The 17469-nt window shown below is 43.1% G+C and overlaps 1 protein-coding gene across 3 annotated transcripts in view; it reads right to left on the bottom strand.

Moving 5' to 3' along the window:
• The window catches only part of Epg5 (ectopic P-granules autophagy protein 5 homolog), an 89721-nt gene that overhangs the window by 29635 nt on the left and 42617 nt on the right, over positions 1-17469 (bottom strand). For all 3 annotated transcript variants that reach the window (XM_038329696.1, XM_038329697.1, XM_038329698.1), the window contains exons 25-28: positions 14401-14545; positions 10528-10699; positions 9300-9462; positions 735-877 (exon numbers count right to left, since the gene is read on the bottom strand). In XM_038329696.1, the coding sequence (XP_038185624.1) occupies positions 735-877; positions 9300-9462; positions 10528-10699; positions 14401-14545 (623 nt within the window). The remainder of the gene's footprint in view (positions 1-734; positions 878-9299; positions 9463-10527; positions 10700-14400; positions 14546-17469) is intronic.

The following is a 17469-nucleotide window of genomic DNA, read 5'->3' as shown; positions in this document are numbered from 1 at the left end:
GATGGGCACCAGGCACTAAGTGGCACAAGTACATATATGCAGGAAAATTCTAACATAAAACAAATAAACCTACAATTTTTTCCCTAAGATTTTCTTCTAATGCTCACTTTTTCTAGTATTTTCCCAGTGACAAAAACACCAGCCTGTAGCTAACCTGATCTAATCCTTCCCAAGCCCGCCCACGGGGGACTCAATGCCCTCCACAGGCCACCCCAATTCACTGAAGGGCTCAGCAGCTTGCCATGATGTAGAGTTGAGTTAACTTGTTCAGCTGGCTTTAGGAAAGGTGAGTGTATGCCAGGAGCTCTCAGAGAAAACCACAAGGTCATATGCAAGCCACTGAGTACACTGGAAAGTCCTCAACCCTGTAAGGAATTGAGAGGAACTTCATTCTACAACCTGAGTTCCCAGGTGAGTGTAAAACTGAAGCAGCCAATGCCCGCCCGGTATCATCCTACAGTTCAGGGTCTGCCAGACAGGAGACCCTCTATGTTTGTGGATATAAAGCAGCACCACCAGCAGTCAAGTCTGTTGTTGAAGTGTGTGAGTCACAGCCATTATGAGTAACAGAGATGGCTAAGTTCCAATAAAACCATTCATAAAAATATAGCTACTGAGATTGGACCCCAAGTCTCCAGTTTTTTGATTTGCATACTAAATGACTATGGGGGGAGTACAATGGATGATTACTATCAACAACGAAGCTGGCTAGAAGGGGACATCACAGGACTTACGTGATCAGGTTTTCCGCATGCACAGCAGCTTCCACTATGTTAAGTGCTGGAGGCTGAGCAGCTTCTGCTTGGAACTGCCTTATTTCTTTTTGCAGAACATGAATCTGCTGGCTTACCGCTTCATTCTTGTACATGCCTTCAAACTAAGAAAAGTTCAACGAGTCAGAAGACTTGCAACTTGTTATCGTTATTTGTTTGGTTGGTTTTCTTGTTGTTTTGTTTTTGAGATGATCTTACTCTTTAGCCCAGGCTGTCCTTAAACTCATGGCAAATCTCCTGCCTCAGCCTCCCAAATGCTGGGGTTAGATCCACTATATCTAGCCCTCAACAGTCTTCTTGTCCCCTAGTATTTCTAGAGCAGGTGTTTAATTATAAGCACAGTGGCATATGATGAAGAGATTGTTATGATACTCAATAACACAACTTAACTCAAAACTTGACTAAATGTAAAATGAATGGAAAAATGTTTTTAAAACCTACTCAAGGATTATTCTAGCACTCAAGACGGAAGCAGAAGGATGAGTTCAGGGTCAGCCTGTGCTACACAAGACCCTGGCTCTAAAAAAAAAAAAAAATTGAGGGTGACAGGGGCAATGTAGCTGAAAATGATGGGATACTTGCCTAGTATACACAGGCTCTAAATTCAATCCCCATCCTGAGAGTAGGCAGAATTACTAAAGAACTCAGGGGTTGTTTGTTTGTTTGTTTTAATGAAGCATCACATTTAGTTTAAATAGAATTTTTCTTCTTTTTGTGCATGTGTTTGTTTTTTGTGATAAGGTGTCACACAACTCAGGCTAGCCTAAAACTCACTAGTTAGCCATGACGGTCACTAATTAGCCATGGAAGACTTGGATTCCTGATTCTTTTCTAGTTAGCTGTGGAGGACTTAGGTTCCTGATTCTCTTCTAGTTAGCTGTGGAGGACTTAGGTTCCTGATTCTCTTCTAGTTAGCTATGGAGGACTTAGGTTCCTGATTCTCTTCTAGTTAGCTGTGGAGGACTTAGGTTCCTGAATTTCTTCTAGTTAGCTATGGAGGACTTAGATTCCTGATTCTCTTCTAGTTAGCTGTGGAAGACTTAGGTTCCTGATTCTCTTCTAGTTAGCTATGGAGGACTTAGGTTCCTGATTCCCTTCTAGTTAGCTATAGAGGACTTAGGTTCCTGATTCTCTCGCCTCTACCTCTGAAGCTCTTGAACTTCAGACATGTGTCACCATGCCTGGTTTAAAGGTATTTTCTTATAAAAAATACCAAAAGTTGTAGCTATATATTAACCTATTAAACTGATAACATGATGAACTAACTTATCAATGGTTAAAATATTTGACAATATATTCTCTTTTCTATTTCAAATCTCCATCAAAAACAAAACCAGCATCTTCCACTGCTGGGGTTCTTCCTTTCTCTTCATCTTTTTTTTGGAGGAAGATGGGGCAGAGGGATGAGATGGGCTCAGAGTCTCATACAGTTCAGGATTCAACATGTTCTCCAGGATCCTATTAGCCAAGGCCTCCTACTGCAATTAGCGGATAGCATGTGCCAGGAGTGTTAGCCTCTCAAAAGGAGTAGATGCACTGGGGATCTGGGGAGATGAGGACCCCAGTGCACACCCTAGTCCACGCCCAGGCTGGAGAACCCTGGAGTCCTGGGCTACAGTCAGGAAGTTTCCATTTCTCTATCCTGGCATCTTTTTCTTTTAATCTCTTGGCAGTGAGCAAGGGTCACTGGGAAAGGAGGCTACTCTGGAGAGAAGATGATATCTCTTTAACAGGTTTTTGTAACTTCCCCAAAACAATATGGTGTGTGTGGGGGTGAACCCATGTCAAACAAAAACAACTGGCCAACTGACTAGTTCCTGGTAAGTAAGTCTGATCCTTAGTAAGGATGTGAAAAATAATAATTAGTGGAGCTTTCTGGACTATCTATCAGAAGTCTTCCAAGCCTGAAGCAGTTGCCTTTCTCTAACTGATAGTGGGTCTGTCTGTGCACTTTTGGTATTCTTTTTAGGATATGGATAGATGCACAGGCTATCCTAGGCCTAAGATGCACCACATAGATATGAGGTCGCTTCTGGTTGAGGTCAGTGGTTTCTAACTAGAAGAATTCCTTGTCACAAGTGCTGATAGTAAAATGTCTCCGGGAAATGCTCTAAATTGGGCACCCTAGCCCAACTTCAAGGCCACAACTGTTAGACCAAATGGTACTGCAGAGGCACAGCCTATCTGACCACAAACAATATGCTGTGTCCTTTTTTAATGATTACTGCTTGGCATGTGTGTAAGTATATGGTATGCATGTATGTATGTTCACACGGTGCATGAGTCACACAGATGCAGTGCACATGCATGTGGAGACCAGTGTTTGATGTCAGGTGTCATCCTGTATCACACTCCATACATTGAGACAAGGTCTCTCACTTGAACCCAAAACTTTCCGAGTGGATAATCTTGCTATCGAGCTTGCCCTGGGGCTGCCTCCCAAGCACTGAGAATAGGGGCTGGCTGCCACATCCACCTTGCATTAACACAGTGCTGGGGATCTGAACTCTGGTCCTCCTGAGTGCACAGCAAATGCTTTACCTACTGAGCCATCTTCCTTACTCCAGCTGTATTCTTTTATTCTTGATTTCACATTTCTGTGCCCCACACAGATCATTATCTCAATGGTGGAGAAGAGAATTTTAAGTGCCCCAACTGTGAAGGGAATGGTGCTTCTGCAGATGTTCATATCTGTCACGTGGCATGAATGAAAACCCCCTAGACACAAGAAAAACTGAGACTTGTGAATACCTCCTTGGTATCAGCCCTTGAGCACAGAGTTTTAAAGGCTCGTCTCTTTCAAGTCTCTTTATCAGAAATGACAAAGGTCAGTGTGAATGGAATTTCTGTTGGCGGCTATGTGCAAGGGAATCTGTCACTGGTTCAGCCCGACCATGCCACTGACAAACAGGGGACATGCACTTAGCTGGCTGAAAGCTGTGCATCCCACCACCTAACATCCAAAAGAGGAACAGATATTCAGCACTGGGCCACTTGAGTGCCATGCTACAGTGGGCAGCCAATTTTTCCTGTTAAATTTGAACTAAATAAGATGGGGTGGTTAAAAAAAGAAAGTCACACACACACACACACACACACACACACACACACATATTATGGCAGCTGTTGGTTAAGGAGGGACAGGTGACCAGAAGGGAAAAGTCCAAGACAACTCTCAGGAGTTGCGACAGAAGAGCACAGTCCAGCCAGAACAGGGAACAGGGGGCGATGATCTGGAGGGGCCCTAATGGACAGGCCACTGTGAAGGGTGACCTTGTCCTGTAAGTGCAGCAGAGAATGTGGGAAGGAGCAGAACATTTGGAAGGCAGAGTTTTAAATCCTTCATTCTCTCTGTTTCCCCGCTCATCTATGTGCCCCACCCAGAAGCCGTCTTCAGCTACACAGCAATGATTGTAACCCCTTAAATAATGAAAACAGAATTGATCAAGTTATTTAGATGAGGCCCTCATACATGCTACGCTTAAAGTCTTGAGGGGCAAACAAAGGTCCTGCCTGTCTCACACAGGCATCTCTGAGCACACATGGTGTTTTACTATCACAGTAACTTGTTATATCGGACTCACCAATGTGGCACGTCTTCACACTTTCCCACCCCACTGTAAGACTGCTTTTCTTACTAAGAATAGAGAGGAGAAGGACTGGAAGACTCCAGCTCCTGACCAAGCAGCTGGAGAAAACAGATCAAAGCAGTGTGTGGAGCCCCTCCATTTGAGTCATTTTAAGGAGACAAAGAAAAGGCTGGACAAAGTATGTCCTCTCACAAGGTTTACAAAATGGGAGGCCCTCGGTGGGTCTTTTCCACCTTTTATTTCTAGGAATGGAAAAATTGTTCACTTGAGAATAAATCAATCCTGAGTTTAGCACATATGCCCTACAATACCAACTACAACAAAAATAGCTCATTCATAAATCACTCCGTTTCCTCAGGGAACAGGGCTGAGCGATGAAAGGCCGCTGCTGGGAGTGGAGACCACAGGAGAAACACGTCTCACTTCTCATAAAACACACGCAGCTTTTAAATACTCCAAATAAGTTATACAACTTCAAAGACTTGCAGACAGCTGGAAATATCCAGAAAAATTTTATTAAGTAAGAAAATGAGGTAATATGAAATATTTATAAATGAACCATTAAAAATTATATTTGTAAAACTGACTATAAAATGATTTTCCATGAAACTAATGTTTAGAAGCTGATCCAAAACGAAATGTTCAATTAAGATCATGGGCTCCATAAAGACTCAGACTCAGAGAGAAAGCAACGTCTGTGTTTGTTTAAAGTGAGGTCTTACTGCAGTGTCCGCTCCCTCGGAACACACTGCTCGTCTTCAAGGCGGAGCTGAAGCAGTTAGGACGAACTGGGTGGCCTGGCCACACTGCATGCGAGAGCACAGGTCCTGAGTGAGGGTATGAGGACTGGGACACAGCTCAGTGATAAAGCACTGCCCGTGTGGAAGGCTCTGGGTTCGATCCTCAACAACATGAAGATCAAATAAAACAACACTGAAAACTGACTTCTGATGGACAGATGGATGCCGACTGCTAACTGGACGACGTGGCCATGATACCTGGAAAGTCTATTCGCACGTGTGATTCTAGTCTGTAAAAGTTAAGTGAGATACTGTAAGCAAAGCACCTCAGAGAATTCCAGTGTATACAAGGGACAGGAAGGACTCTAACAGGTTGGAAAAGGCAGTGGTGTCACAATGCAACATCCCCTCTGCTTGTCAGAAATGAACACCAGGGAGAAACCTGTATCAAGTGCAAGGGCCAGCTGAGGTTTGTGCCCTCAGCAGTAAGATGAAAGAATGACTACAACTTACTAGGAAAAGGGTTTATGTCCATATTATTCACAGCCAAATATTATCCACAAAGTTCCTGCAAACAGCTAAAGAATGAATATACCACAAAGGTGATAAACCCACAGCTTCCTACAGACACGCCCGTGACTATGAAGCACTGACGATACAAACACAAATAAGACTGCCCTGATCTCGTGTGAGCCAAAACCTACTAACAGCCATGAAATGAATGACAACACACAGCATCATCAGCACAACCCTGACAAGTGGTAAGCCGGTGGCTTTCGCTGATGTATTCCAGGTATCTACCATGCACTGGAAGGTGCCCTAGACCATCTGGACCGATGACATATACATGAGGAAGGAAAACTGTTCCTGTGGAATTCTGTCTGGCGGGGGGAAAAGGACAAGTGTCTACAAGACATTAAGGACAAGCTGCCATGAAAGGAAGGGATTTCAGTCTGACGAGAAAATACAACTTGCAACAGTGAGTGTAGAGGCTAAAAAGGACCGTGGAGGACAGAAGCAGCAGTACCATGGGGAACAGTGTGGCCACATGTATATCAAAGTGGATAAAGTCTAAGTGACTAAAAAACAGATTGCTTGAGAAGTGGTCGAGAATTTTCAGACAGGATCCCTCCCTGTAAAAACTTCAGAAGCAGGGCCGGGCGGTGGTGGCGCACGCCTTTAATCCCAGCACTCGGGAGGCAGAGGCAGGCGGATCTCTGAGTTCGAGGCCAGCCTGGTCTACAAGAGCTAGCTCCAGGACAGGCTCTAGAAACTACAGGGAAACCCTGTCTCGAAAAACCAAAAAAAAAAAAAAAAAAAAAAACTTCAGAAGCAGGCTATGGAGGGCAGTTAGACACTAGAGAGTCACTGCAGGCTTCAAGCCTGGAGATGAGGCCGGAACTGAGACTAGAGGGCTGAATGGTGAAAGAATGAGAGGGCTGTAGGCAGGAGGCACGCAGTAGCTGGGAGGGACATGTGGTGAACTACTGGGAGGCAGCAGTAAGAAAAAGAGAAAGAAGTCACTGTAAATTGGTTCCACAGGCCAAACCAATATATCTGGAAAGGAACAAGATAGGAAGCGTACAGGGGAAAAAAATGACAACCAGACTAGACTTTCATCTTGGAGACCAAGTAGGCGGGACTGTAGGAAGAGCAGGTTTGGGTGGTAAAACGAGATCAGTGTGGGACCTGCGAAGTTATCTAGAGGTGGGCAGGTAGACTTCCTTGGCTAGCCTCACCAATATGCCCAAACTTCACCGCTGTGGGCTTCCATTTTATTCTGCCTTGCTCTTAGCTGCCAATGAACACAAGAAAAATAATTTTATCTTCAATTCCTAAAAATATCAGCCAGCAAGTACTATACAGAGACAATCAGGAATGGTTATATAATTATCAAAATAAATTATTTTCAAGTTTCAGATTATAGAGTTGTTTGCTATGTGCATGCTTTAATTCCCCTGGCACATCCGCATTCTGAAGCAAATTTGAGACTGGAGGCAACAGTGACACAGGAGATCTGAAGGGAAATTCTCCGCTTCTGGGTTTTTCCAAAGTGAACTACAGGCAGGGCACAGGTGTGTGACCAGCAGGAAACTAGAACGTGCTTTAAGAGAATGGGAGTATTTCTAATGAAGGTACGTACAGCCACCAGACACCAACTTTTTCAAATTCTTAAAACACCTTTGTCTTTCTTAAAACATCCTTTCTTGTATGTGTTTTCCCCACAACCTCCCCTCTTCAATTCTCTCTTGAAACAAGCTCTTGTTACTCAGCTCAGGTTGGCCTCAAACCCTCCATGCTCCTGCCTCAGCTTCTCCAACGCTGGGATTATAGACATGTGCCACTGCACCTGGCCTCCTCTGAACGCCGCTGCCTCCATCCCCCACCTTCCTTTATTCTAGTGAACTCTCTGGCCCTCTTTTATGAAAATATTAGCAACACCCATTCTTTCGGGAAAGAAGTCACAAGGACGTTGGCGAGTCTGTGAACGTCATCTATCATCTTGCTGACTCCTGCAGTGGAAAGTTACTGTGAAGGTATTTTTAGAAGGGATTCCTTTTCATCTCAAAACTAACTAAACACAAAGTTACAAAAGAAATTTCAATTCAGGGGTTCAGATATAAAAAACTATGATCTCATTTTCTGGAAAGAAAGAGGCAAGTCACTGTTGGCTCAGGCTAAGCCTGTTCTTCCTGGTGCTATTAGCCAGAGGCCAGAGCAAGAAACCTGTTCCTTTCACCCAAACACTCAGGAGGAGAAGCAGGCGGATCTCTGTGAGTCTGAGGCCAGCCTGGTCTATAGAGCGAGTTCCAGCACAGCCAGAGTTACCTAGTTATATACCCTGTCTCAAAAAATAAAAACAAACAAAACCCTGAGCTTAATAATAAAATATCTCCCTTTATTAGGACCAGCTAGAGCACATCTTCTTCCTATCCTGTCTAACTCCACACTAGGCTAATGACTTTTCTCCAGCTTCACAACTTCAGCCAATTTACCCCTACCCAGTTCTACAGCACTGGAAACTAAGGGAAAATTCACTGAAGGAAAACTAACTTTTGTTAAGACTTTTTGGCACCTGGCAGGCTCCACTACAACATGAGAACATAAGCTGAAGTTATCTTGACTTACAGGTCAATCCTTTAACATTAGGTACATCCAATAAGAACAAAAAAAATCTGAAATAAACTTCAAAGGATTGGAGAATACAGAAGTCTAACAGGTTATCTTAGAAAAGATATTTCACATGAAAGCAATAGAGAAGACACTGATCCAGTGAAATGTGGATTTGAAAAGGAAGGTGTGGAAAAGGGCAATGGAGAATGAGCAAATAAATGACTCAATTTTCAAAGCTAACAAAAGTATTGTTATGCAAATGTAATTAGGCAGCAGGCATGCCATCTCTAAATGTCCCTTCTCCAACTCAGGTACTACTGGTGAGTGCATCTGCAGAGGGGAAAGGTACACCCCACTCTATGGAAAATGAACATAATAAAGTAAGCTATAGAAAATGTTTAGACAGAGTCTGGTATGAAGTAAGTGCTGCACAGACTAGCTTAGGCCCAGTTTCCATTCTGAACTAATGATATCTCAGAACAAACTTCTGTCTATAATTGGTGTAACAAGATGACAGGCAGTTGCAATTTTTTAGAAAGATTACAGCATATCTCATTTACCATTGGCAAGCCCCACTTCCCATACTTGTCCTCAGTAGCTACCTGCTGCCCACACCACCGGCATCAGCCCTGTGGTCACTTGCACAACCTTCCCCATGTGAACCATGACCACTGTTCCCAGAACACCTGAACCTGACTGATCTAGCGCTGGGCCTAGATAGCAACACAGAAATCCATTCCATTATTTCTTCTAATGGTACCCAAAATACAAGCATCAAAATCTTAGGAGGAACAAGCTGAAGCATCTGGGAACCTTCCAAATGACCTTCCTCTTCTTGCAAGCCACACCTGTCACAGAACATGCTCTGGAGTTACATTTGCACAAATAGAAGTTTTCTGTTAGCTGTGGGAAATTGAGGACAACTTATTTTGTTCTCTATGTATCTTCATTCTCCCTAAAACTCTAAAACTGTTTTGGGACACAGGACACATGTTCTCCTTCTTTGGATCTTTCTCATCAAAATGCCAATGTAAGGGACTCAATTAAAATTCTCTAAATTATGAGGAAATTAACAATCTCACCTGAACTGTCACAACTGCGGCTCCTTGGCACTTCTTACCACCACTGCCTCTGCACTCCAAATGCAGGGTGGTCTGCTCTTCTCGGTTAACATACTGTTTGGGCATTGTCTCCAACAGCTCACCATCCAGGGCAACCTGCTGAGACTCCCGGAGAGCTGCCGTCCTGAAAAGCAACCCAGTGTGGGAAAGCAAAGTCAAGAAAGATTATATAAACAGTGATCAAGGGGTTGGGAGTGGAGAGGTGGCTCAGCACTCCAGAGTACAGGTTGATCTTCCAGAGGACCTGGGTGCAACACTCAGCATCAACATAGCGGCTCACAACCTTCTACAAGGTCTGGTTCATACCCCATTACCAGGAGGGGGAGGTACATAGCATATCAATAACATATCAGCAGACAAATACTCTTGGATGCATATAACATACAAGCATCTAATGCCTGAATCAAATGTATCCAAAGAAAAACTGTCAATAAAAGAAATGATTCACAGGGGATTTGTAAAACTAAGCTTGTTTGTTGTTAATTAAAGAGTCTTGCCCATATATATTCCTCAAGAGCGCAAGTGAGAACCAAACCTTAAACAGGTGATGATTCTGAATGTACCATGTAAACTCCAAACAAATGACTTCTCTACCCCTTGACCACTGACGTATGTCAATTTTCTAAAAACAGAGGGTGGAGAGCAAAGCAATGACACAAGAGCATAAACTTCATGTTGTCCCTTCTAACACCGTCTTTCCAGTATCAGACAGTTTTCTGAAATCATAAAATGTCTCATCCAGAACAACTGACATCAGAAACAACCCCCAGGAAACACGTGACTAACAGTATAAGAGTACCACATAATATGGAATTAAAACCTGTCACAGGGACTGGAGCACTGGCTCAGTAAGAGCATGTATTGTATTTCCATAGCACCCAAGTTCAGTTCCCAGCACCCATTCCAGGTGGCTCACAACTGCCTCTAACTGCAGCTGCAGGGGACCCAACACCTCTGGCCTTTGTGCGTTCTTGTGCTCATATGCTCATTCCCACACACTGAAGCACACACAGACATGAAATTAGAAAAAAAAAAAAAAAAAAAAAAGGCTTGTCACGACTCAGCTGAGTAAGGCACCTGGACTAGGGGACTAGTGCAGTGTGAGGAGGCTGCCAAGGGAGGCAACCCAAATACTAAACCATCACCTGACAAAGCAGCGAGTATAATCCTCAAGGCCTCCTGGTCTTACCTGGCATGCTGCTGCAACAGGTTCAGGTCTGTGCACATCAGCTGGGTGGTATCCTTCTGACTCAGCAGCACAGCTGAGGAAATGAGAGGCACAGGAGGCCTCACAGGGTGCAGAACAAGAGGAGGATGGGGAGCCTCGTGCTTCCGTAAGTTACTTAGAACCCTTTCTTTAGCTGAAAGAAAAGCCACAGTTACTCAGCAATGGGTACCAAGCGGTGGTGATGCACAATAGATACAAAGTCCTGGTCTGTTACTATGATAATGTTTTAAGATAGTTCCTTAGGCAAAGGGAGCCTAGATTGATAGTTAAAGATGAAAAGAACTACACCTTTAACTAAGTCCCTACGAGCCTAATAATAGGCTACAAGGAACTAGGTGATCAGGAGCATGGCTGGAGAGACAGATCAGTCTATCAAATGCTGGTTATATAGACATTAGGACCTGAGTCCAACACAAAGAACCTACATAGAAAAGAAAGGACTAGGCCCAGTGGCGCACATCTGCAATCCCAGGGATGACAAAGCAGAAACAGTTGGATCCCTGGGATTTGCTGGTCATCCAGGAGCCTATTCAATGAGCTCCAGGCCAACAGGAGACTTGTCTCAAAAAGCAAGGAGCATAAAGACTTACACTCAAGATTGACCTCTGCTTCTACACATGTGCACAAGCACTAACACACACATGCACCTATACAAATATACGCTCTTTCCCACCCCCAACACATACAGACTCGAAAATCTAATGGTTAAAGAGAGAAATCTCATGATCTTAAAGTACTACTCTAGGCAGTCTTGCATGCCATGCTGGTTGAACTTAACGACAGCATGTGGTGACCTACTGAGCAAATTAAAGCAACTAGCATCTGGGTAATGGATGGGATTGTTCAAAGGTACGTAGTTTAATACCACTATCCTGAGAAATAGGTGAGAAGGGAATGGGTATTACGGAATAGAATAGAATAAAAATGTGAAATCCCGTCAAGTTTTGAACAGGAAAGCTGAAAGTGTTAAGGAATGAAAATGGTTCATATAGCCCTGTCTACCCTACACCGCCACAGTCGGATAGTGAGTGTGTGTTACTCACACAGCCCTGTCTACCCTACACCGCCACAGTCGGATAGTGAGTGTGTGTTACTCACACAGCCCTGTCTACCCTACACCGCCACAGTCGGATAGTGAGTGTGGGTTACTCATACAACGACTCACAGCATCCACATAAGCAGCAGTCCAGTGCTATGGAAGATAAATGACGGTGCTGGGACTGCACAGCTTGGCAGGGATCGCACAGTCTCAGCCTGACTCATCAAATCAAAATGTTTCTATTCCCAATAGAAAGCTCACACCAGTTCCCACTTCCCTCTCTTGACCACATTACACAAACCACCAGCAGTTAAGTGGGAACTGAAGAACATGAAGACCAGGGCTGTGACCTCCCGAGTCTTTTCACTGCGACAGAAAAGAAAGGGAAGGTCAAGGGAGCGTCAAGTCAGAAAGGTGTCAACAAAACAAAAAGGGACTGCTGTGAATTCCAATGTTCCAGCTATAAGAGTACATTTTCCATTCTTGGTGAAAAATAAAGTTGATAGCCATGAATTACATAAAGACATTTGTATTGTGTGCACCACAAACAGATGGAATTAGCATTCAAGAAAGGTCAAGTGCAGCACTGAGCTTGTATTTTTCCACTAAAACTACCATTCCTTGCACAGAGTTTGTAAAATTGGAAAGCTACCATTTGATTAGATTTATGACACTATAGGTTATGACATTAAGAGCAAAACTAGGGGCTCTTTTGAAACCACTATAACTATCAAAAAATAAAGGATAACATATACTCATATTATTATTGTTATTAATTATTATTATCTGTTATTGTTTTAGAGACAGGATCTCACTATGTAGTCCTGGCTGGCCTGCAACTCACTATGTAGACCAGGCTAGCCTCAAACGCACAGAGATCCATCTATCTCTGCCTCCCAAATGCTGGGGCTAAGACTAAAACTTCCACACCTAGTCAAGAGAATTATTTAAACAAAAGAGAAAAAATTAAATTCAGGGTATATTTATCTATAATCACCACTCTGATCAAAACTGGCAGAAGTTATTTTTCTCAAAACAAATTTGATACATTGAGAAAAATAATTTGGTGTCAATCTTTCCTACAATTTCAAGTACACATTTAATCATTTGATAAATCATATTTGATTATATAATCATAATCTTAATTGAGAAAAACCTTCAGTTTATCTAGAATTCCAAGCATGGGGGGTGTCAAATGCTAAAGACTGCTGAAAACCAAGAACTAGGTGCTGAGTGTGAGCATGACCTCTACAGCTAGACACTGCCACTTCTCAGCTCTGAGACCTTCTGCCCCAGCTTCACTCCATGCTGGGCTGCAGTGAGGACTGGGTGTATAGAGATGAAGCTTTGCAGGCTGCGTGAGACACTACAGACGGGCAGCAACAGCAGCACTGGCATTTCTAGAGCTAGCCTGGTGTTCCTTGCTTAGCAAACGTCCAACACCAGGAAATAAACATCTGTATGGACAAGCTGAGGGCAGTCTGCTCTTCCTCTGCACCTTCCCTTAGTGCTCTCTGTATGTGCACATGCAAGTTTTACAATTACAAAAAATGTTTCTGGTGTAAAAACAAGGAAAGAAAAGGTGGAATTTCAGAAAATGTTGGTGCCTTAAATGAAACGGTTCAGCAGAAGCCCAGAGGGTCTCTTTTCTCTTTACTCAATGAACAAATTGATTGGGGCAAAGTTGAAATAAAAGAGGATTTCTGTCTCTCCATTTAATATGTTGTAATTGTAACGTTAGCAACAATTTGTAATTTTATTATGTCTTACATTCTAAAAATATATTCCATAACTAATGTTAAAGGTAAGTTCAGAATCAATTTTCCATGTTTTAAAATCGGACGTATTCCAGCAACTCTGTGGGTTAAATGGTCTTTGTGGCCTGGCCCTGAGTGCTAACTGATCATTTAATGCACCGTCTTTCTAAAAAAATGAACTATGAGAAACAAGCAGTCATTAAAGAAACACGCCTATAGTCCTAGCACTCAGGGGAGCAGAGGCAGGGGATCTCTCTAGGTTCCTTGTGAGCTACACAGTGAGAGCAGGTCTCAGAAAAAAGAAAAAGAAAAAAAAAAAAGAATCGAATGTATTTCAATTCCATAGTAAGGGGTTTCAGATACAAAGAGTTACAAAATAAAAGAACCAACTTCTGAATGTTAAAATTGCACACCCAAAGTAACAACATTTGAAACTACACTTTAAAAATAGTTCTGTTGTTAAAGTACATTTCTAGAGTGTTGCAGAAGAAGTGAAGCATGAGCCCTGGTTTTCAGCTGCAGACAGATGTGTGGATCAGTCTGGGACAATGAGGAGTAAGCAGAGTCTGTGGGCACCTCCATGAAACAACTCTTTTATGGAGACTTGCCCTTCCAGCTTCCTACAATGCATAAGCAAGAACGACGTAGGTGGCCACCTTGATTTGGAGGCAAATGCTGCGGAAAGAACAGTGAGGTGGCAGGGAAGGGAGCGGCTGTGCTGGAAAGGCTGACTCCTTCAGCTGTCCTACTGCTCTGAGCCGCCTGCCTCCGCGCTTCCTTCATGAGGGATAACCAATCACTACTCTTGGGTATGCCATTCAGGGCGTGGGTTCTGTCCCTCGGGGGCAGACAAGCAAACATGGGAAGTTTTTTCCCAGAAACTTAAAATGCATTTGTTCTTTATTTTTACTGACTGTTCTCAAACCAGGACCCTTAATGAACAATTCTCATTGGAGAGATAAGTGTGGAAACCTTAACCCTCCAAGGTTCTGACTCAGACTTTCTGTCTTTCGAAGGGGTTGACGCCACAGGACTCACCCAGCAGAGGATCAGTAAAGTCCACCTGTGCCGAGGAGCTGCAGGCCAGCGAGTGCGACTCCAGCTTGGCCTGCGTCCACTGACCAACTGTCTCCTGAAACTCATGCTGGATGCGCTCCATATTCAAGTACTCCATCCACAGGTCCTAGAGGAGAACCAAAGCACTTGAACTTTGGGAGGTGAATCATATGTCCACACATACAACTATGAATTTACATCAATGTGTGTCTCAGTTTCAATGAGGTGACCCACTAGGCTTCCAACATTAGCATGAGCTGGGCTGCAAATGACCACTAACAATCTTAACAGCAGTCACGAAACTTTTTGCTAATATACCATGACTAGAAAAAAAAATCCCGCTAAACAGCCCCACTACATGCATATTAATTGTAAACACAGACACACTACTAGGCTACTAAATTATGTGCATTATAAAACATAATGAAAACAGAACATTTTTAATGTAAGATTTTAAAGTAAATACAGAAGCTAGCTTACAGCAGTTAAGAACATATACTGCTCAGCAGAGAACCTGAGCTCAGTTCCCAGCACCCGTTAGACAGCTCACAACCGCCTGTAAATCCAGCTCTGAGGGAACCAACAGCTCTGGCCTCAGTAAACAGCTGCATGCGTGTACACATACCCTCCCACAGACACACACACAGACATGCAATCAAAGATGAATTTACATTTAAAATAATAAAATTAAATCTTTAAAATGTTTTTGTTTTTAAATAAAGACACTGAAGCTAGGCATGACAGAGCATGCCTGTAATCTCAGCTCTCAGGCTAAGGCAAGAGGCTTGCTGCAAATTCAAGACCTCTGGTCTACATAGTGAGTGACAGCCCACCTCCACCTGAGCTACAGAGCAAGACAATGCATGATAAATTAACCTGGATTAAGCAATTTAAATTAAGTTTTTTAAAAATGTACAAGAAATACAGGACACAGAAAAGTATGTTAAGCTACACCACAAAGGTAAAATCAACAAAAATTAAAATGTGAAAACAGCAGACAGAGCTGGCTGGTTTCTCCAACAGATAAACTGTAAAAGGAAACAAAGAAAAAGAAAGCCTATAGATTAAATAGGCCCATCAACCACTCTCAAAATGTGTCAAAATGTGGGTCCCGATTCAAAGTGCCAAAATAAATAAAAACAAAACCTTCAGAGCTAGAGAGATGGCTTAGCCACTAAGCACACTTGTGGAGGACTTGCTCTTGCAAAGGGCTTAGGTCTGGTTCCCAGCACCCACATGACAGTGGATCACAACTGTCTGCATTCCAGTTCCAAGGGAGCCAATGCCCTCTTCTGGCCTCCATGGGTACACAGACTAACATGCAGACAGAACACTCATACCCAGAAAATAAAAATAAATAAATCTAAAATAAATAAATAAAAACCTTGACGGCATTTGAGACAGCTGGAACTGAATAGGCTCTAAGTCTGGTTTCCTCTACAGCTTATCTGCTTTTCTACCAGAAGTTAACTGTATACTAAATCTGGAGAACGTTTGATATATAAAGATTTTTAAAGATAAGGAACACCATAACTATACATTCACATCTATCTTTATTTTTAAGATTTATTATTTTTAATTATCTTTAATTTAATTTTATACTTAATTGTATGTGTGTATGTGCATGCACACTATGTGTGTATAGGAATATGAGGAGATGGAAAGGTACATTCATGAAAGAATTTTATTTTTCTACACTATGAAATATAGTCATTAAAAAGGGGAAATAGCTGGGCATGGTGGCACATACCTGTAATCTCACCAACCTGGATAAGAGATAAGAGAATTGCCCAAGTTTGAGGCTAGCCTGGGCACACAAAGGAGATCTTTTGTCAAAAATTTAAAAAAATACATAACTATAAAAAGATGGAATAGTGAGTGGGCTGTTCTTCTGAGTTCTGCACTCCACGGATCTCCAGGGGGCGCTCACATTAGAACGGCATTCTATCAAACAAGAGGTCAGGAACAAAACACTAACAATGTGGTCCTGTGCCTCCTGACTTACTTTCTCTTTCTGAACTTCGAATGTCCTAAGAATTCAAGGGTCTCTAAGCTTCCCAGTCAGGCATTGCAACCAAGTCTCAAATCACTAATCCAAGCCGACTGAAAGACAGAACTGCAGTCCCACTGAGGTCGCTCTCTCAGCCCTGTCCTACTGCGGCCAGCTGCGGCAGAAGCTGTTCCTGTGTCGACCCCTCCTGTAAACGGAGTGGCTCTGTCAGGCATTCTCAGCATGGGTACAGACAGGATGAGACAGAGGCAGGTGAGCAAGACCCAGAATGACCCAGAGCCTGAGCTTACACAAATCTACTCAATACAGCTGTGTGTTAGATGGTAAGCAGAGGCTGATTCCGGGAGAGAGGTGAGGCTGCTGGGAGGAACAGCTCACTGGGAAAGTCCGCGTATCTGTCTGGGGTGGGTATGTGCCCACGAGTTCAGGAGCCCCCAGAGCTAGAGTCACAGGTAGTTATGAGCCACCTGACATGGGGCTAGGAACTGAATTTGAGTTCTCTGCAAGAGCAGTTTGGGTTCCTAGCCACTGAGTTATTTCTCTAGCCCACACTAATTTTAAAGCACCCATGTTTCCACTATCTGTAAAGACTTTGGTAAAGATAAATGCAGAGTACAAAGAAGAAATGAGTGAGGGACAGCATTCGAGAACTTTCCTGCTCCCCCAGCCTTTTATTGTCACTGTATTTTGAGCCTTACACATTCTTCCTCAGGGGCTGTGACACCTTTATCCTGCTTCCTAATCTAGCCATCCACTATCATTAAGCCCACTTTCTCTACCAGGCCCATTCCTGAATTCTCTATCTCTTATCTCCCTCCAGGCATTTCCTCTTCTCTCATTCCTTTCTTGGTAAATAGCTCCTCCAGATAGCCCAAGTGGGGGTGGGAGGACTAGTGTTCTTACAGATGTAATCAATTCAAAATCCCTCCTCCAGGGCTCCAGTGAGATTGCTCAGTGGATAAGAACACTAACTGCCTTTATGGTTTCCAACACCTACCTACATCAGGTAGGTCACAACTGCCTATAACTCCAGTTCCAGG

The sequence above is a fragment of the Arvicola amphibius genome, chromosome 5 (assembly GCF_903992535.2).
Source record: "Arvicola amphibius chromosome 5, mArvAmp1.2, whole genome shotgun sequence".
NCBI classification, from domain to species: domain Eukaryota; kingdom Metazoa; phylum Chordata; class Mammalia; order Rodentia; family Cricetidae; genus Arvicola; species Arvicola amphibius.
Note: the sequence above shows the minus strand (reverse complement) of the source record. Positions and strands in the feature narration are given on the sequence as shown.